Source organism: Peromyscus californicus, unplaced genomic scaffold (assembly GCF_007827085.1).
Source record: "Peromyscus californicus insignis strain IS unplaced genomic scaffold, ASM782708v3 Scaffold_24__1_contigs__length_46423439, whole genome shotgun sequence".
NCBI classification, from domain to species: Eukaryota; Metazoa; Chordata; class Mammalia; order Rodentia; family Cricetidae; genus Peromyscus; species Peromyscus californicus.
The window spans coordinates 16,046,166-16,067,317 of record NW_026294535.1 but is presented as its reverse complement, the minus strand read 5'-3'; the positions used below and the strand labels follow the sequence as shown (position 1 = coordinate 16,067,317).

The 21,152-nt window shown below is 37.7% G+C and overlaps 1 protein-coding gene across 1 annotated transcript; it reads right to left on the bottom strand.

Moving 5' to 3' along the window:
• Window positions 1–13,734: 13,734 nt before the first annotated feature.
• Lum (lumican) lies at window positions 13,735–20,924 on the bottom strand. Its single transcript, XM_052753191.1, has 3 exons — window positions 20,508–20,924; window positions 17,326–18,208; window positions 13,735–14,553 (listed from the first exon to the last, which is right to left on the bottom strand). Exons 2-3 carry the CDS (start codon window positions 18,185–18,187, stop codon window positions 14,399–14,401), a joined length of 1,017 nt encoding a protein of 338 aa, XP_052609151.1. The 5' UTR covers window positions 18,188–18,208; window positions 20,508–20,924; the 3' UTR covers window positions 13,735–14,398.
• Between the last annotated feature and the right edge of the window lie 228 nt (window positions 20,925–21,152).

Below are 21,152 nucleotides of genomic sequence, written 5' to 3'. Positions count from 1 at the left end.
TTTTCACCATTAACGCATGGGGCTCATATCTTTGCTTGCATGAGCTTATTCCCTGGACACAAGGAAAGGAAACTTCACTCTTTGTCCAATTGGCCCAGCATGGCAGATGTGCTGGCGTGTTTAGCAGGTTACAGTTTCAGGTAGGAAGGTACTTTATGTCCCCCAAACCTTGCACACATAGTTTTTTATTTAAGTATTATTCTTAATAAACATTTGACTAAATGAAGAAAAACACCTCTTCCATAGAATTAATGTTCTGAACTGGTTGCTAGGAGGTGGGAAACAAAAAAACAAATGAAATAAAGTAAGCCAAAACCCAGCTCCTCCTCAGTACTTGATGTTTTTGTTCTTGCTTTTCATGAAAGACCTCCTATTTCCTCTTCCTAATTATTTACGATACCAAGTAATTAGGTTTTCTTGTGCCTATGTGTGATATGTATTGTGTAGTCATATGTGTATGAGAGTTACTGTGTGGGCTCAGAACATCCTTAGGCTCTGCTGTTCACCTTTCACAGTGTTTGTCAAAGTTATTGCTGAATGCCATGTGTATCTGGCTAGCTGGCCTGGGAGCCTCTGCAGATTCCCATTTCTGATCCCCATCTCTCACAGTAAGAGCAATGAGATGGCAGATGCATGCTACTACATCTGATTTTAAGATGCTTCTGGGCTCCTCAAGTTTGCTCAGCAAATCTTTATCCACTGAGCCATTTCCCAAGCCCCTGTTATCTAGTCTGAAAATAGGTTTTCATTGAGGTATTCTAGACATGACATTTTCTGACTTTATTTGTAGTTTATCTTTTATGAAATGGGCACACATCTTAGTAATATTGTCTTAAATATAAAATTGTATTAATTGTTTTGTGATACTTGTGGAAAACAAGAAAAAGCAGCATTCTAAATTATCTACTAAAATAACAATGAAGTAATGTATATTACATTGGAGAATGTGCAGATATATTTCATACACTTTGATGATATCTGTTAGATGTTTTCCAATAATTAAAGGCAAACATAATGAACTGTACATGAGATAAGTAATGTGGATTCCACAGATTGGTTTTTATTTGTTGTACTGCCTTGATATTCAACTTCCCCTTAACTCTGTAATTGCCTGTATCCAAAGAGTGGATGTTGATTGGCCAACATAAGAGGATGGTCATGTCCTTATCATGTCTTAAGGCTATTCTTCATTCTTCTTCACCTCAGGATAAAAATAATAATGATCAGTAATGAAGGTACACTGACTCAGTTTAAGTCATCATCAAGTGAACCATATTGAAGTGAGGCAGAGGAAGTGAACTGTAGGAGTGAGTCACCAGGAAGAAAGCAGGAGCAAGGACCAAGCCTACAGTAAACAAGGAAATTCATCTAGGTTTTCTGATTTTCCTGTTTCTCCTTAAAAATACAAAGAGCATGTAAGATGATAATTCCCTGCCTAGGACATCCTTCTTGGTACCTGATGTCTTTGAACAGTATTGGAGTAAGATCAAGTTCTTGGAGATTGACTGGCCAGCCTAATAGACATAGACTACAGGATGGTGGAGAAAGAAGAGATAGTCCAGGATGAGGCACAGGCAAACTGCTTGTGCAATACAGTACATGTCTAAATCCTTCTCTGTGGTTTCTGGGGGTGTGACTGTCTGTATTGCCTACTTATGGATGGAGCTAAATACAAAGACTACAGAAATACACAGCAAAGAGAGCCCTGAGGTTCTACATGTCTATCATTGTGGCACTGCAAAAATTAAACAGAATCTTGGAGCCCAAGGACTGTGGAATCACCTAGTCCAATGTCCTTTCATTTTTCCAGACAATTACTTAGCCGCACAAGAAAGGCAAAAGCATCACAGTTACCCAGGGCTCTTTGTTCCCCAATAGTATCCTCTTTCCATTGCGTGAAATGAACTCTTCACCCAGAGAACTACTTCATTTTCTCATTCCCCAAATGTGAAAAGGTCCTTTGGACAAAACTCATTAGAGCTTAAATATAAGCTGCAGAGTTTACTCTCCTCATGAGTTCTGGTTTGATGATTTAACTATTTTTAAACCATAGACTTCTTGGTTTGTGAGTGGAGATGGAGAAGTCTCATTTGACCTGTGTGATTATTAAGATGATGACTAGGTGTGCATTTATTTTTAAGTCCAAATGTCAAGGATTAGAATAAACTGTTTAAGTGTCTTTCATGGGTGGAATTTTTTAAATCAGTGTTCTTTGTGTTTATTCCCCACAGTTTATGCTGTCTAGTCCTGGGTTAGAGAAAGATGGAGGAAGCAAAGGAAGAGACGTAAGAGGATGAGTGAAAGGAGGTGGTGGGACAGGAAGAGAAGGAAGGGAAGGAGGGATTAAAAGAAGACAGTGAGAAAGAAGCCACCAGAGACAAAGGCCCCATGTAGAATGAATAGCCAAACCTTCAAGCTCTGTCCTCATTGCAAACAAGAGAAGGAAAAGGTCCCGATGAATTCTATCTTAGCAAAGTGTTTCCGCCCTCTCATGAGGAAGACTGACCTATGCTGCTGGACTTGAGTATCAGCTCAGCAAACGCTGGATGAATTTACTTGAAAAACAAAGAAAGCATTGAACTTCTATAGTAGAAGAATTATCTGGAACCAGGCAGACTGCTGCTGTCTAAAATTTCATCTCTGAGTAGAAAATTGGATGCAGTTTAGCAAAAAGGCACAAAAATGAAAGACTTCTCTGGTGCTGGGTGTGAGACATCTATCATGGTAACAAATAGCTCTGAAATGTCCCTTGAAGTCTGAATGAAACCAAACTGCACTTAGTTTTTGTGCCTGGAGAGAGATAAAGAGTCTAGAGATAAGAGCAAACTCAGAAACTCTGTTTGAAACTGAGAATATTCCAAATATATCTGTTGCATAAAGATAGGCTGCAATTACTTAGGAGTTACTTTCTGGCACTCATGTCATTTATTTTCAAGTAATTTATTTCAGTTGAACGTCTTTGTAGCTTAATAACTCAAGTAATAAAATAGAAAAATAAAGGTAAAAATAGGGCTTCTTTTTTGGTCTGTGTTTTTACCTGTATTAGATTTGGAAGGAAAGTGCAACCTAAACAACCAGAACAATAGCTAAATAACTTCATAAAGGTGAGGTTAGCCCAGAACTATAGCTATTATAAAGGTGAGGTTAGCCCAGAACTATAGCTATCATAAAAGCAAGGTTATTCCAGAGCTACATCCATCATAAAGGTGAGGTTAGCTTAGAACTACAGCTATCATAAAGGCGAGGTTAGCCCAGAACTATAGCTATCATAAAGGCGAGGTTAGCCCAGAACTATAGCTAACATAAAGGCAAGGTTAGCCTGTGAAAGCTAAGTCCTTCATGAGAAATGATCCTGAACCAGGGCTCAGAAATTTTGTTAAACTCAATCTCCAAGAAATCCTCTCTCAAGGGTCTTTTAAAATATATATCAAGAAAATCTATAAATATGTGAACAAGCCTCTGAGAGTGTGTGGATCTATCTTTTTATGCCTATCACATATTTTTCTTGATGATATATTGAATATGCATTTACTGGTCAATATTTCTCTCTCTCTTTCATAAGTATTTGTATACAAGTTTATGTGAGACTACATGTGTGGTCATCAAAGGCCACCACCGAATGTCTTTCCCCATCCCACTCAACCTTTTATTGTGAGATAAGACCTCATAGATTCAGCTACCCTGGCAGCCTCGAGGTCTCTAAAGCACTCTGCCTGCCTCCATTCCTCCAGTGCTGGGGATACTGACGTACAACTGTGCATAGCTTTCAAACTTATTTTCTCATTCTTGTAGCTCAGGCACTTTTTTTTCACTGAGCCATTTTCCATAAGCCATGGCCAGAAAGTTTAGCAAATACCGTTTGTTTTGCTGTTGTTTTCATTTCTAAAAATCCTCCTTTAAACAATTCTTGGCAAAGCAATCCAGGCAACACATTGACATTTTCAGGGCTAAGACACATGAACATCTCCATATGTCTGGAGAGCCATGAAATCATAGACCTTGCAGTTGCTGTCCTGAGCAAATAAAGGTCATTGTTTTTCTCATAACAGTAAAAGCTGAAAAATAAACCTAAAATTAAGATGATTTTACTCAGGACTCAAGGCCATTAGAGAGAGAGCGAGAGAGAGAGATAGAGATAGAGAGAGAGAGAGAGAGAGAGAGAGAGAGAGAGAGAGAGAGAGAGAGAGAGAGTTAAAAATAAGACATTTATCCCAAATGGTTTGTGGAGAAGTGCCAACCAACAGAAACAGGAGACAGATGGGAGTTTTTGGCAAGTAAGTTGACAATTTTGGGTAAGGACTCTAAAATCTGGGACAATTCCAGTTTAACTAACTCCACAGAGGAGACCATGCTCCTGGGAACAAAACGCACAGGCCTTGTAGGAAAGGGCTGGTGTGTCTGTCTCTGTCTGTCTGGGAGACAGAGCTACTCAAAGAGTAAGCACTGGTAATGAGCAGTTAGGGAAATCGATGAAGTCCACAGTCCCCCACATCATCTACCCACATTAACTTTTATGAAAGAACTGAAGTAGATCAGAAATCTACAGACACCAAAAGGAGAATGGAGTGCAAGATGATCTCCGAGTCAAAAGCCTTGTTCGTTGATGAAAGAATTTATAAAGGAAGATTCTTTGGAAACTGTCCAGTCATTTCTTTCAGTCATGATAATTCCTGGCTCATAATATAAACCAATTAACAGAAGGCCCTGTTCTGGACTAATTGTAAACTGAATAAGAACATTTGCGTTTTGGTTTTCTGATTCTTGTTATTGTTGTTTGTATTATTTTGTTTTGTTTTGAAAATGATTAAGAATTCAGACTTTGGACCTTATTTCTTCCAAGTTCTCCAAATAATATGCTTCTGAGTTAGGAAGGGTTGGTGTTACAGATAGGGATATTTAAGAGATATGTTCAACTCAGCATGGGGTTTAGGAAGATAGAGGAAAGACTAGTTAGAAAACCTTGAATTCACCCAGGTCAGGTTAACTAAACTTACCCTTGGGGGCTAGCAATAGAGACAAGGAACAATAGAGTTTAGCTACACTTTGGTCAATAGTCATTAAGGTATTGTTGATGGGATTGGAGGTATGGCCCAGAGTCTATGGGCCATAGACTATAGTCTATGGCTATGCCCAGAGGCAGAACATTAACAATAACTTTCACCCTTATGCTATCCATCTGTTGGCCACCCCATTATCAAAAGCATTATTTAAATTTTGAGTTATTGTGTTTTCGTTTTGTTTTTATAATTGTATCATAAAAGAAGGAAATATACCTTTCCATCTTAGGTTCACAACTTAAGAAACTTGAATAGTAAACTATTGAGTAACACATCACCCAGTTGAACTTCAGTACAATTCTTACCTTGTTCTGCTGTGGGTTCTCTAGCTGGTGTGAGTAAGCATGTGTTGTGCATATCTAGGGAAAAATATTTTGCATACAGTCCTTTGTAGATGTAACCAACGGTCTTATTAAATAAGAAACACAGAGCCAATTCAGAGAAGAAAGCCAAGAGGTCAGAGCTAAGAGCCTCACCCTTGCTGATTCAGGGATCCTCTTCAGCCAAGAGAGCTCTCCGAAAAGGGAACCTACTTCCTGTGTGTATGTCTTTATATAGTCTAGCTGTTCTGCCTTCTCATTGGTTGTAAACCCAAACACGTGACTGCCTTGTCACTGCCTGAATGTCCCGCCCTCCAGGTCCTTAAAGGCGTGGGCCACCGCCGCCGCCACGCACTTGCTATGGCTCTCATAGCTCTGACCCCCAGGCAACTTTATTTATTAACATACAATTAAAATCACATTTCAGTACAAGTAAAATACCACCACAGTCCTTACAAAAATTATTGCATTATTCAGTCAATGTTCATATGTTTTAATATCATTGCTAGTGTACCAAGATCACTAATGTCAGAAAACAAAAGCTGGTTGACAACAGCAATCTCAAAAGGCTATGCATGAATTTGGTTTGTGTTGCAAGAGGTTCATGTTTGCAAACGATAGTATCTCCTTAACTTCTATTCAAAATTATCATGACCCATATTTTCTTGAAAAAAAAATGTTAATGAGAACAAATGTTATAGAAGACCAGGAGGAAAGGGAATCCCTGTGCTGTGGGATGGTCTGTATGGCAAATGTGTTGCTGACTGGTCAATAAATAAATCACTGATTGGCCAGTGGCCAGGCAGGAAGTATAGGCGGGACAAAGAGGAGAATAGAGCTGGGAAGTGGAAGGCTGAGTCAGGGAGACACTGCCAGCCGCCACGATGACAAACAGCATGTGAAGATGCCGGTAAGCCACGAGCCATGTGGCAAGGTATAGATTAATGGAAATGGATTAATTTAAGCTGTAAGAACAGTTAGCAAGAAGCCTGCCACGGGCATACAGTTTGTAACCAATATAAGTCTCTGTGTTTACTTGGTCGGGTCTGAGCGGCTGTGGGACTGGCAGGTGAGAGAGATTTGTCCTGACTGTGGGCCAGGCAGGAAAACTCTAGCTACATCCCTGTATACTGTCAATGAGAATAAATATTAACAAATTAACTGTGGGATATAATGTAAAAGGACCTCAAAATTAAGAACAGAGCTAACACATGATCCAACCATTCCACTTCTTAGACTGTGCCTAAATATATAAAGGAATTGCAAATGAGTGTTTTGCAGGATATTGGAATTCCTCTGCTCACTGCATCATTATTCAGAATAGCATCCAGATGTTCTTTGATGGACACATGGATTTTTAAAGTGGTCAAAGATACATAGTGAAATGCTAGCTAAACTTATAAAAAGTAGAGAAATCCATCAGTCTGTAATATAATGGATGAACCTGCAGAACATTTTATTAAGTGAAGTGCCATGTATTTATAGAATCTGAAAAAAACAAAACTTAAGAACAAAGAGAATAGAATAGACTAGAATAGTGATTTCAAGATCAGACATTAGACAAAGGTAACTTTTCCAGATAGAATAAAGAAGCGTGGCTACGTGTTGTACAACATGGCAATTGTAGTTTAAAAAGATATAGAATATATTTGAGTATTGTTAATATGGTAGATCCAAAATGTCCTCAAAACAGACACTTCTAAGAACATGAGGTGTTAGGAGTGTTAATTAGCTTGATTAAACCATGACACATTTTATATGCTAGTGTGGTGTACATGTTATCTATTTTCAATACATGTAATTTTGTCAATTATACCCAAAAATATTTTCACAGAAATGAGTGGTCCCAGGAGTTAAAGTAATTTCAATGATTTGTTTAAAGTTAATGAGAGTGAATGAAGGACCTTGTTGGACTTGTGGGAAGAGGCCCTGTCTGTACAAGACAGAATTTCATAGTTTGTTCTTCTCCATAACTGTTTAGTTACAGTAATTCCAGTCAACAATTACACCTTAAGATCTCACTGGCAAGCTCTGTTCTTTGTCAGGGCTTGAAAGGGGAATTTATAGACAGACTGGGAAGCTCATTGGAGCCCCTTAGTGTCACGAGAGCTTATTGAATAAAAATCTTCAGGCTGAAAACAGAAGAAGTCACAATGGGAGTTGATGCTCGAACTATGTGCAACCCCATATATTGGTATTCCCTCCTTGACAGTAGGAATTTAGCTTATAGATATTGAGTGAAAACAATACATAAAAACTATTCCTTTTTTTCTTTTCTTCTTTTACATATTATACTTACATTGGATGTTCTGTATGTCAAATGTGTTACTGATTGGTCAATAAATAAAACACTGATTGGCCATTGGCTAGGCAGGAAGTATAGGTGGGACAAGGAGGAGAATAAAGCTGGGAAGTGGAAGGCTGAATCAGAGAGACACTGTCAGCCGCCACGATGAGAAACAGCATGTGAAGATGCTGGTAAGCCACGAGCCATGTGGCAAGGTATAGATTAATGGATATGGATTAATTTAAGCTGTAAGAACAGTTAGCAAGAAGCCTGCCACGGCCATACATTTTGTAACCAATATAAGTCTCTGTGTTTACTTGGTCGGGTCTGAGCGGCTGTGGGACTGGCAGGTGAGAGAGATTTGTCCTGACTGTGGGCCAGGCAGGAAAACTCTAGCTACAAATGGCGTCCAACATGGTGGCAAGAGTTTCCACCTAAAAACTGAGAAAAAAGATTCTAAAACGGAGCTAAAAACAGTTTCTAGTTGTCTCTCTCAAATTAGCGGCAGTTGCCTGTTTGAGCTACTGGTGGGTTCCTAGCGTGTGTGCTCGACCTGCAGTATGGCGGGAATGAGGCCTATACAAGTGGCACATTAAGCTGCGTGGTGGATTTAGTCTTTGCTAGTACAAAACAAAAAAAGAGGTTTCTGGGCTACACGCTGCTTGGATAAAAGCATAGACCCATGATAGCTCCCAGAGCTGGTGGTAAACGTAGCCATGATGGGAAGCTGAGGTGGGTGGAGCCAGCAGCCACAGCTGCTGCAGTTTAAAGCAATAGATTCACAATAAGACAGATTCAGATGTAATAGTTTACAATGTGTGTAAAATATATGTAGGCTTGAAAGAGACAAAAAAGTTGATATATACAGTTATAGAAACAAATCCATTGTTTAAAAAAATAAAGTCTTTAAAGAGACAGTAAAATTAATATAGAAAATAAGCCACGTAAAGATGAATATTACACAGAGAATCTGGATTGTGTTGTCTTTGGGATTTTTAACTGCAGAAAAACATTTGATCGTAAAAGATGTTGAGTTAAACCTGACTTCAAAATTTGAATATAAGGATATGTTGCTTTGGAAAGGAGACTCTGCTTTTGTTCCCACAGAAAGCCAGAGGCTATGGATTTGTTCCAGATTAAGATACATCAGGTTTGACCAGACAAGACCCCCTGAAAGGTCTCCGATGACACCATGGCCCAGATGATCCAACATCCAGAATGGTTTGAAGGCAACTGGCTCAGACAATACAGCCTCATGGACTATTCCATAATTCTAAAATTTTCTTTGTGTCCCCATAAGATACAGCACCCCCCTCCAGCAGGAAGTAGTAAGAGAAGCTACGTCCAAATTCCCAAATTATATGTAATTTTACTTTGTTAAGGTTAAAACCTTCCTTTTTGGAAAAAAAAAAAAAAGGGGGGGGGAGTGCTGTGGGATGTTCTGTATGTCAAATGTGTTACTGATTGGTCAATAAATAAAACACTGATTGGTCATTGGCTAGGCAGGAAGTATAGGCAGGACAAGGAGGAGAATAAAGCTGGGAAGTGGAAGGCTGAGTCAGAGAGACACTGCCAGCCGCCATGATGAGAAACAGCATGTGAAGATGCTGGTAAGCCACGAGTCATGTGGCAAGGTATAGATTAATGGATATGGATTAATTTAAGCTGTAAGAACAGTTAGCAAGAAGCCTGCCACGGCCATACATTTGTATGGACACTGAAGTGAGTCAAAGCTTCCCTCATCTGGATGAAATATGAGAAAGTTTTGAAAGAAAGTGACATCTGTGGAAATACATGATGGATTACCCAAATACAGCCCACAGCATTTGGGACTCACAGAAGTCTTCAAATTGTGAGGTACTTAGTACTTTCCTAGTACACAGAATACCAGATATATTTTAAAGACACAAGGCATGAACAGATTTGTTCAATTTTGTCAATATTTGGGCTAATAAAATCTGAGTGAGGCCTTGGCACACAGGGGTTAGATTATATAGCGAGATTAATATGCATAAGAACTCATCTACTCATATTACCTAAACTTCAGCTTTTTTCTCACACATTTTGTTTCCACCTCATAGTTCTTATTGAAAAATCTATTGAATGTATACGTTAGTAAATTAATTAATATAATTCATTGGATATCTTTAAAATATATTCCTATTCATATTATATATTTTCCACATGTCTAAGTTAGTGTCATTCTTACTTTTTTTTTTTTTTTTTTTTTTGGTTTTTCGAGACAGGGTTTCTCTGTGTAGCTTTGCGCCTTTCCTGGAACTCACTTGGTAGCCCAGCTGGCCTCGAACTCACAGAGATCCACCTGGCTCTGCCTCCCGAGTGCTGGGATTAAAGGCGTGCGCCACCACCGCCCGGCCATTCTTACTTTTTATATATTCTAAGTTTTAGCATTAAAGTTGACTTTGGGTCCTTTAAATATCAAGACTATTTTTCTTACTGTGAATAAATGCTAAGCATCTATGGTGGGTGCATCTAACCAAAGAAAAATCTAAGGCCATCATTATGACAAAATCATAGCTGTGGGAATACTGAACCCCAAACTTAAAAGACCATAAGCAAAGAAATTCAGTCCTTTGTAAACCCAATTTTTTAAACGCTCCAGTATTTCTGAAAACCTAGCTATTACCAGCAAAAGAACTTATAACTTAAGGAATCAGCATTCCTCTGGTTCATTTAGTGGTTTGTTACTCATGTATCTTCTTATACTTAATAGAGCACTGGGGATTGTCTCAAACCTCAAAACTAGAGAATATTATAGTCCCTAGCACTATAAAAGACTAATTTTCAAATGGACATTTTGAGAACAAAGAGGGGCTTTGCTCATTCTTCTGCTTTCCATTTAATTAAGGGACCACAGTTAAGAGTTTAAGTAAATCCAACTTAGGGAAAGAAAAATCATTATGCTTCAGAGATTTGCTCCATTCATGGGAAAATTTATTCCAAAAGAGATGAAATCAAAACCATTTTTTGAGTCAGCTGAGGGACTCTCCTATAAATTCATCCTGTTTTGATCCATTTCCCTTGTTGAAAATTCAATCAAAATGAATCTGAAGCCATCTTTTTTTACAGCGGAAGGCCAGTTCAGGCACCCTCTCCACTATTGTTAGGAGTCTTAACTGGGGTCATCCTTATGAATTCATGGAAACTATCCTAGCACCAGGTTTCTCCCTAACCCTGTAAAGTCTCCTTCTATCAAGATACCTCTTTCATTGCTCTCCCTCTCTGTCCCTCTCCCTACTGAACCATCTAGTGCCTGCCCCCCCGCCCCGTTCTCAACTCCTGTCCTCTCCCCTTCTCCTACCCTCCCCAACCCCATGCTCCCCAGTTTACCCAGGAGATCGATCGTATCTATTTTCCCCTCCCAAGGCAATTTATGCATGTCCCTCCTAGGGTCCTTCTTGTTACCTAGCTTCTCTAGAGCTGTGGATTATAGTCTGGTTATCCTTTGCTTTACATCTAATATCCACTTATGATTGAGTACATACCATGTTTGTCTTTCTGGGTCTGGGTTGATTTTTTTTTTCTAGTTCCATCCATTTGCCTGGAGTCCAAACTGTGCCATTCTGAAAGAGAAAAGCTGCCTAGAAGTGGCTAAGCATCTTAGGTCAGTGGCAGTTTCTTACAAAATTGGAAGTTTACTCTGTGTGAATATGCAAAGGATTTTGAATCTCTTGGTGGATGTTGTGAACAGCAGGTTTCTTTCTGTCATATTTCTCTAGGAAAAGGACAATGTCTGTCTTTTACTGTTTGAAACTTCACTAGCTTAGCTAGTGTTAATGGCGCCACACTGAGTCATTATGATGAAAATATTAATCCAAGAGAGGCTGTTATGAAATGCTGAACATTCTACTGTGCACTCTGCTGGGTCTCTGTATCTGGGGCCTTTGCGCTGGTAGACATCAGACATTTCGAAAAACCCTATCTTATCTGGGACCATAAAGAAAGAATATATTTGTCAGTGTCTGGCTTTTCCATCCTGTCTATCTGCCTAAAACTGGGCCATGAAATAGAGAAGACTACTAGAGTTTCTGTCCATCTCTGCACTGAGAAGATGACATCCAGACCATGATCAATTAACTCCGACAGATCCTTCTACAGGAAATATTTTCCTGTACTTTAATTTTGTCTTTGTCAATTCAACCCAACTCCAAAGAGGATTGCTGTTTTAAGTCACTGGCTTATATTTTAGATTTAAGAATAATATTGTACTTTGGATAGAGGTAGATATAAGACTTTGAAAAACAGCCACACTTCCATTCAAGATAGTGCCCCTAAGCTCCATAAGGACAAAGCTCATCTAGGGCCATATATTAATAGAGAACTTATGACACATTTTCTTCTATCTACTTGAGAACAGGTGTCTAAGAACAGTAGTGAATTTCATGGGGAAAGCAAGAAATTTTAATTTTGTTTCTTCTACAAAATAGATTTGTTTAGGAAAAGTACTTTTAAGTTTATATCAAGAAAGGAGTTGAACAATCCCAATTCAAGAAACTTGACTCTACAAAGAAAAGACATGAGACCAACAGGTACACGGTCATCTGATGCAATATTCTTCGCATTCCAATCTCAGTGGGTCCAGACTCATTAGACAGGTCTTCAGTTACAGGACATTTAAAGAAAGAATAAGTTCATTAAATTTGTTCTTTGAAAATACCATGCTTTGAAGATATACTTTCTTCTTGGGGGGTGCATACTCAGTGGGTACTGGATGAGTGTAGTTTTGACTACATAACATTTGTTATTAAACAAGCTTTACATTGAGAAGGAAAAGTAAGCATGATCGCCCATCCCTAACCAAGAAACTATCTCTGATTGACAACCATTCATAAAGGGAAAAAATAGTTTTCTCCAATGGCATCTCATTGAGTCTACAAATCACAGCTAAGGGCTGGTCCAATATCTAGCCAGAGATGGTCAACACAAAACAGACTCAATGTTATTTTTCGAGATTTGTTTTGGTCTCATAAGTCTTTGGGCATTTTTTACCTTACTGGTCTTTTGCTTATCTGTTACTGTTTCTGATTTTGTGTTTTTATGGGTTTTCTGTGTATGTGTGTCTATTTGTGTATTTGCTTCTTGTACCTTCACTTTGTTTTGTTGTTGTTGTTGGTTTGTTTTTTTTTTTTTTTTACAGCTTGATTATTTTTAATTTACTCATTTGTTTTCTACAGAGAGTCGGGGAGGGAGATAAGGTATGGAGTTTGATGTGTGAGGAGGTAAGGAGAATTTGGGAGGAGATGAGGGAGGGGAAACCATGATCAGAATATACTGAATGAAAAAAATCTATTTTCAATTTAAAAAAAAAAAAGAAAAGAAAAAAAACCTCAAATCCACATATTTCATGAAGTATGTGAATGTGAGCTGGATGTTCCTGGGAGGACATGAGGGTCTGAGAGTGAATATAATCGAGATACATGGTACAGAATTCCCTAAGAATAAAAATATCTAATTATATTAAAATAATGGTAAAGATTCTGAATGCAAAGAAAGAAAACAACAACAGCAACAAAAACCTTAGTATTTACTGGGCAGAAGAGGTTACTTTCTTTAATGACATTTACTACTATTTGCTGATGTGAACAACCATGGAATTCCATACTACGCAACACTGAAATCTGTTATCATTGATGTATAAAATCAATACCTATATTTCAAATACAATGGATTAAGGACATAATAACTTCCATTTTAGAATATTTTTTCCAGACTATTTTAAGTTTATTGGTCATTTGTGTCTCACCCTTCTCATTTAAGAATTCAGCAGTGACTACTAAGATTCTCCACACCTCCTTCAGTGGGGTTGCAATGTACATACTTGAGAAAAAAATGGAAATATCAACAATATCCAAGAAGATATAAGTTCTAACTGCGTTTTAATAAATTGGTTTAGTAATTCATTGCATGAGGATGCTAGAATCAACCAAAGTGTGGGAAATTCATTGATCACACAAGTAAGATATTACAGACTACTGCTGTCTTAGAATGTGACTGGATCCCTTTATGTATTTTATAAGAGATATGATTTTCACAAGAATTAACACCATGATGCCATTTGCAATGTTTTATTTTGCTATTAGCTTGTTAATTGTAACATGCAAATAATCAAAAAGAAACATACACATGACAGAGAAAAATGATTCAAGAAAAGTTTCATTAAGTAACTATGCAAATGTTTAGTACTAAATACATTTCTTTAGTGGATGTAGCTTCATAATTTTTTTGTACACTGCAAAATTACTGGTCTCACAATACAGAATCTATATTTCAGCAAAACAAATTTGAACATATCAAGATTTGAACATATTTGTATTAGGATAAACATCTATGCACATTTATTTCCTGTTTTTGAGGTCATTAAATTAAATTGTAGGGACCATAAAAACTTGACTGATTTCCATACAATCAGTAAAGAGGCTTCGTACCATTAGAACATAGAGATTTAGAAAACACTAAACTTACAAATAAAGAACTAGGTTTAATGTATTTGTGTGTCTGTCCTCACGATGAAATAGGCCTGCTTTTCATCTTTTATTAAAAAGTGGTAAATGTTCACAAAACATTTCCTTCATTAATTAAAATCCATGAAGTAATAGCAACAACAACAAAAGAATATTGTGAAAACTTTACACACATCCCCAAAATACCTAACCATGAAGTATTGCTCCAGAACATACTTCCATGTATTGTTAATTAACAGTGATTAGAAGATGTTAATTAACAGTGATTTCATTTGCTACACGTAGACACTCATACATATCATGGGGTAAACTGCTTTGGGTGAGGGGATTGCCATCTAAGCGCAAATGCTTGATCTTGGAGTAAGATAGTGGTCCCAGGATCTTACAGAAACTCTTGACTTCAAACTCTGTGGATGAAAGAATAAAAAAGATCAATCATATTTCATTGTATGATCTTGAAATTATATTTAAAGAAAATTACCCTCTGACTGATTTGTTATTAGATAGGATATCCCATGTAGAAAGCCATCTTTACTATGTATTTGTGAAATGAAGACCACTGAGCTTATATCTCAGGCTACTAAAGTGGCACAGCAATATTTAATAAGCACTAATAAGGATAAATCAGGAGGCTCAAGGAAACTTCTCCAAAAATAGAATTTATTTATTTAACTTTGATAATAAGGCTTAGAAATGCATTCAACTAATATGAATTAGTAAGAACTGTCTTAAAATGTTCAGTCTGACCTGAAGAACTATGAATTGTATGAATAACCACATCAATGAAAAACTCACATCCTTGGTATTTCCAGCTGAAAATGATAGATTTGACTACATGATCACTAAAGAATTTTCCATCAACCATACACGATGGCTGAGAATCAAAACTCCAAGGCACAAACCAAATCACAGAACGTGTAGCCATTGTTGCTTGGTGGTTGAGAAGCTATCATGAACCAAAACTCATCTAGTATTTTAATAGAAACCAAGAGCTTTACTAGAACTACCCATGTTTACCCTGGTTAATTGGAACCTGACCTTGTCTGGCCCTTAGTTTTCTTTCATGCTCAAAGTCTAGTTAGCAATGACAAGGAAAACTCAAACACTCTCCATAGAAGAACTCCATTCTTTTATGGTGCTTATTTACAATACATTTCAGTGTAACTCCATGGTCTTTCTTTCTACAATACTCATCTCTGAGAAAGTACAATCCAATGAAAGAAGATGACTTTAGGCCTGTGTTTGGATGCTATCTCTGCTACATAGCTTGGGAACTTGGGACTCTCTGCTGCCCCCTCGGTCCGGTATAATGTATTGCTTTCAGTGAGCTGCATTAATATTATTGAATTGTTCAAAGCACCTCACAGCATAACACACATAATACCCTCAACAATCACTGATATCTTCTTTTTAACCTATTGCTCATTCTCAAATCACTTAACATGAAGAAGATAAGACTGATTTAATCTAACTCTTAGTCACATGACTGAAATAGGGATAATAGTTTGTGGTTATATATTGCAACACTGTATTTTTTTGGGGGGGGGGTCCATGTTCCTCATTTTCAGATGTGATGACTCACAGGCAAAATATTTTTAAATTTGCATATATAAGTAATGCAAAAAGTTTTAATTGCTTTTGGCCCTGAGCATATAGCACATGGCTAAACAAATAGCATCTTCTTTTTGTTGAGCATCATAATTAATCTATAGATGATTTAATGTACAAGGGAGGATATGCATAAGGTTACATGAAACTGTTGTACCATTTATATAATAAACTTTTGAGTTTTGAATGCAAGGCATTTTGAGAACCAGTTTTCCATATGTACTGAAGAACATGCCTTTACATGTCATCAACTTTTCTCAGTAAATGTAGTATTCAATGTGAAGAACCTGATTTAGACTCAGATAATTGCAATTAGTAAATGTAATTATTACTTAGAAAAATGAAAGAACATGAATTGTCACATAGTAAACTTTATAAACAATTGTGCTAATAGAAATGTGATAGCCTGAACCGTATATAATGGGACAGTCAGTCAAACAGTTCCAAACCTTGCTTTGGTGGCTTTAAAAATGAAACAGAGAGCATTGTGCTCATGTTATCAGTCACTGTCTCCTTCATGAGAATATGCAACCCAGGAGCTACATTATGGAAATCATGGGAAGATTGCAATGTAGTCATAATGTCCCATATAATTTTTCTGATAGCAATGTGTTTATCATCACAAGAGAAGTTAACTTTTCATTAGATAAACAAGTTCAATTTAAATAGATGTATAAGTTCAACTTGTATATAATTGTTTTCTATATGAAATGGTATTTCCCACCTGAATTTTTCATGTATTAGCAAACTAATACATTCCTGTCCCAAACTCTTATTATGTGGTCAGGTTGGGATGGAATATTTTAATTTCATGTCTAATTCCATACTGTCTAAACTGAAGTAAGCCAAGGAGAATGGAAGCTGTATCAAGTCCAGCTCCATCACAGAGATAAATAAAAAAATAAAATGTGGCAGCATGTGAAGAGAAGGTATGACTGTGGGTAAATGAAGGGCTGGACAAAAGGGAAGGACTCTATAAGGATATTTTTAAATAAATAGATATTTGAAATCTTCATCAACATCTTTCCACTCTTAATCTTCCTTTGAATCCTCAGGAAAATATTGTGAAGATCACATACACCATGCCAGGGAAGAGAGGTGGTGTTGGCCATGTTAACACACTGACTGTCAAGAGGTTGGGGACGATGGGACTATAGATGTGTGGTCTGCGTCAGACACTGAGAGGGTGCTGGAGAGCCTGTGCTTCCTATATCGCTTCTGAACTTTTGTTTTCCTTTCCACAGTCGAATCTTGCCAAACAATAAAAGAAGCACATAAATCTACATCAGGAACAAACTAAGCAAGAACAGAAAAATATGAAGAGCTAAAGAAGCCATGTCAATTACCCTCAAATATTAAATCCTGAAAAATTTAATCTAAGACTCTATGACTTTAACTGCTCTTGGTCTTGATACCCTGAGTTACCGCTAGGAAGAACTCAGTGTGTGACTGAGCTAGAGTTCCATGTTTGAACTTTGTTGTTCTTTTAATTCATTCTTAAATATGTTGTGACGCTTCAGTATTTTCACACCTGATACAGCAATCAAACACAGGGGCAGCTTTATACTTACTTTCGAGTTCATTGACCTCCAGGTAATAGTTTTCAAGATTTTCATTAACATTTGGTATGCTTTTAAGCTTATTATAGGAGAGATCCAGTTCAAGAAGGGATGATATGTTAAACGAATTTCCAGGTATTCCACTATCAGCCAGTTGATTGTGAGATAAACGCAGATACTGCAGCCCAGTAAAGCGCTTGAAATACTCCTCGGGGATGTTAGTGATCTTATTATTGTCTAGGTAGAGAGTGAGCAGAGATGTTGGGAGGCCAGAAGGAATCTTGGAGATCTGATTGAAGCTCAAGTCAAGGTACTCTAGTGATTTCAGACCTTTCAGAGCGGCGGACACAGCATCCTCTTTGAGCTGGTTGTATTGAAGGTGAATGAAGGTCAGGTTGGCCAGCCCTTCGAAGGAGCCGAGCTTGCTGATTTTATTGTTAGTGAGCTGCAGGTCCTGCAGGGACTTTGGCAGTGGCCCCACCGACTCAGTCAGGTTGTTGTAGTTTATGTGCAGTTTCTTCAGCTGTTTCAGCTTGGAGAAAACTCTTCCTTTTATCTTGGAGTTTTCTAGAAGGTTGTGGTCTAGAATGAGCCACTGCAGATCGGTTACGTTCTCAAAAGCCTTTTCATCGATATGATCGATCTGGTTGTTCCTCAGGTAAAGGTACTGGATGCCAGGGGGCACCATGGGGACACTTTTCAGCTTCAGATCATCACAGTACATGGCGGTTGGGTAGTTGTGGGGACAGTTGCATTCTGGTGCACAGTTGGGTGATAATTCCCCATACATAAAGAGAGGGGCGTCATAATCATAGTAATGACCACTGGCACCACTGGCTAACGCCAGGAGAAGAGCAAATGCACATAGATTCATGTTCAGTAAATGCTATGAATCCTAAATAAAGTGGAAACAAATTATTATGAAATAATATAACTCCAAGAAAAAGTTTGACTTAGGCTAAATTTATCAACAAAGTTCATTTTGTTATTTCATTTTCAATGCCTCTTAAAGCAGTGTCTTCACTGCCATTTAAACTTTTATATTTAAGCATAAAGATCGGGGTGTGTTGTGTTTACACCTTTAGGAGGAAGCAGGTTTCAGGTACGTACACATGCGCCCCCTTCTGGGTATGGCTAACATAACCCCTTTAGCCCTTGTTTCTGGTCCTCCCTTAATTAGGAGGTGGCTCCCATCTCAAAACCATGTCAGAACCCTACTTAAGGACATTTCTCTAAACCAGAAGAAATGAAAATTAGAAGACCACTGTAAATTCCGCAGTGCACTCTGCCATCAACATCATTAAAGCGCCTCATTAGAAAGATCCTAGCTGGGAACAGGAGCAATCTGTGTGTTTTTTTCCTGAAGGCAGCAGCTCTAGCTGCCTGTGAAGTCCAAGAGGCCATAAGCACATTCCTTTCAAAGGGCCTTGTTGTGGATTCAGAGGAATGGGGGTGGTGGATTCTTTAGGTGGATATTTACATTATTTGCAGCTTAACATTCCATGCTTTAAAACCCACTGCCAAACGGTACTGCGAAGCTACTATTTAGTAAATTAATTTTAGAAGAACAAATGTTTACCCAACAGAAAAATGTCAAACAGTCTTGGCTTTTAAACCGAAACCCAAAAGGGTCCCAGCTACAGAAAAATAGCCTGTTTCCAACTTTTAAAACTTAAGTTCTTTTTTCCCTTTTCAAAACATTAAAAGTATATCTTCTTTGAGACAAAGTGTAAGGTGATAGGATTTGCTAATCCAAAGTTTAGTGTCTTTACAAAGTGGAAGTAGGAGAGAAGAGAGAATGAGAGAGACACAAATAACAGCAACCACAATAATAATAGCCATAGCAATGATGGCGTAATGAACTGTGTATAAGGTAGTAAGTTGAGAGTGTCAATTCAAAATGTTTCCTTGGAGTTATTTTTATGTAACGTGGTTCTAAGAGGATGGTCAACAGTGTTTCAGCTTTCAGAGAAAAGCTAGCAGAATAAAAGTAAGCTGGAATATAAGAGTTGGCATTCAGAGAACACATTACAGAAAAGTCGATATTCCTTCGAGAGCGATGATGTGAAGAGAATTCACACTCAAATCAAAGGCATTGTGTGATATTTTATGTGAATAATATGAGACAAGCTTTTGCATCAGGTAGGTTGGAGTGAGCAGGAGTTGGGAGACCATGTATTTTCAATATATAGCTTAGAATCCTAACAGACTTCATCAAATGAAACACTGAAGAAGATTTTACAAAAGAAACACTTAAAATTCTAACATGGAATATCGTCACAGTGCTAATAAATTATGCCCCCCCCCCATGATTCTGATGGAAGTCTTTAATGTAGTAGACAGGATTTGCCCATAGCTAAGCACTAGGAACACAGGCATAGTAATAGAATTCCTCATACTTTTTAACACATTAATGATGCATAATGTTTTATTGATTTGTAAGTTTTGACTTTTTTTAATTGAATAGGCATAGTATCAAAAATTTCTTCCAAAGTTTTGGCAAAGTAAAAGCTAACATTCTGAATTCAAAATGAGCTTGTAAACATACAGTGCCTCCACTGTGAAAGAAAGTCCACACTGTACTTTCACTCATGTTTTTTTAAATAACTGTGGCCATAAAAGTAAAGCTCTTTGCAAAAAAGAAAAATGTTTCCCAGAATTTCTTAAAAACATGTTCCTTAAGGTGTACATCCCAAACCACAAATCTTTAAAATTAGCAAAACATGAAAAAGCAATCCATACAAATATCTAGTCATTCAGCTAATGTTTTATAACACAGAATCTTTATTGTAACCTGTAACAACATATTTTATAGCAAAATCTGTTGGATGCTGGTAGCAATGACCTTTCTCTGCTTCAATACTAGGTTTCAACAATGTAAGCATATGTAGTTAATCAGCAAAAATGGTTAGCATTTTAATTTCTGTACTTTTTGAATGTCTAGTTTAACTATTTTCTCACTGTGACCTTGGAACATTTTAAATTCCCCTTGCCAATCAATCCGGCACACACTGTGAAATTATCCATAAATGATGGAAGAACCTATTAAGTAAAATGTAAAAATAAATGTTCAAACCTGACGTTGAATAGCAAATTGGCAAAATTTCTCTAGATTTTTTTTTCTGTTTCTGTTAAAACTAAACACTGTCCCAAAGAGTCAGCATCCCCTGGGCTATAGTTAAAGCAGCACTTACCTTACTCGACACTGCTTCCGTTAATTCCTTAAACAGACACACCGAGAACAAGGATCCACTAATATATGCTGTGAACTCTGTCAGGGTGGAACTGGCTGCCAGACTCTCAGTGATACAAGAGCTGAGGAGGGGAGGGGGGACCAGCCCAGTCACGCCAGTCTCTGGATGGATTGTGTCATGGTAGGTTCTTGTGGTGTAGCATGTGAACACTCTGCTCTCTAACGAAATGCAGGTGGGCAGAACAGACCCTACCCTATGGAAGGGGAGAGGAGAGAGAAAGATGTACTTAACTGGATCAAATCCCCTAAGAATTGAGCCTGCTGCACATGAGGCAATTTTGTGTGAGAAATGTTTCTACCATAAACTTCTGGACTTCTGCGTGTGTGGCTGCAGTTAAGTGTGATCTGTTCAGCCAACTATTGTGCTCATGTAAAGAACTCATAAATCACAAGCAGAGCAAAGGATCTCAGAAAAATGCAAATGAGCAAATTTAAAGGAATTGAATCTTTTTCATCCATCTCTCTTGGATTGTATATTTGATTCACTTGGACCAGCTTGCCTCTTGTCCTCAGGTTAAATTCATTTCTCCGCTATGAACAGTGTTTTCCCATACACTTTGATACAAGTGATAGCATGAACATTTCA

What these genes read in the sequence shown, in the direction of transcription:
- Lum (XM_052753191.1), bottom strand. Translation starts at nt 18,187, where the DNA reads ATGAATCTATGTGCATTTGCTCTTCTCCTGGCGTTAGCCAGTGGTGCC. An exon ending in GGAGGTCAATGAACTCGAAA is followed by an intron (nt 14,554 to 17,325) that starts GTAAGTATAAAG and finishes TTTCATCCACAG; the next exon opens with AGTTTGAAGTCAAGAGTTTC.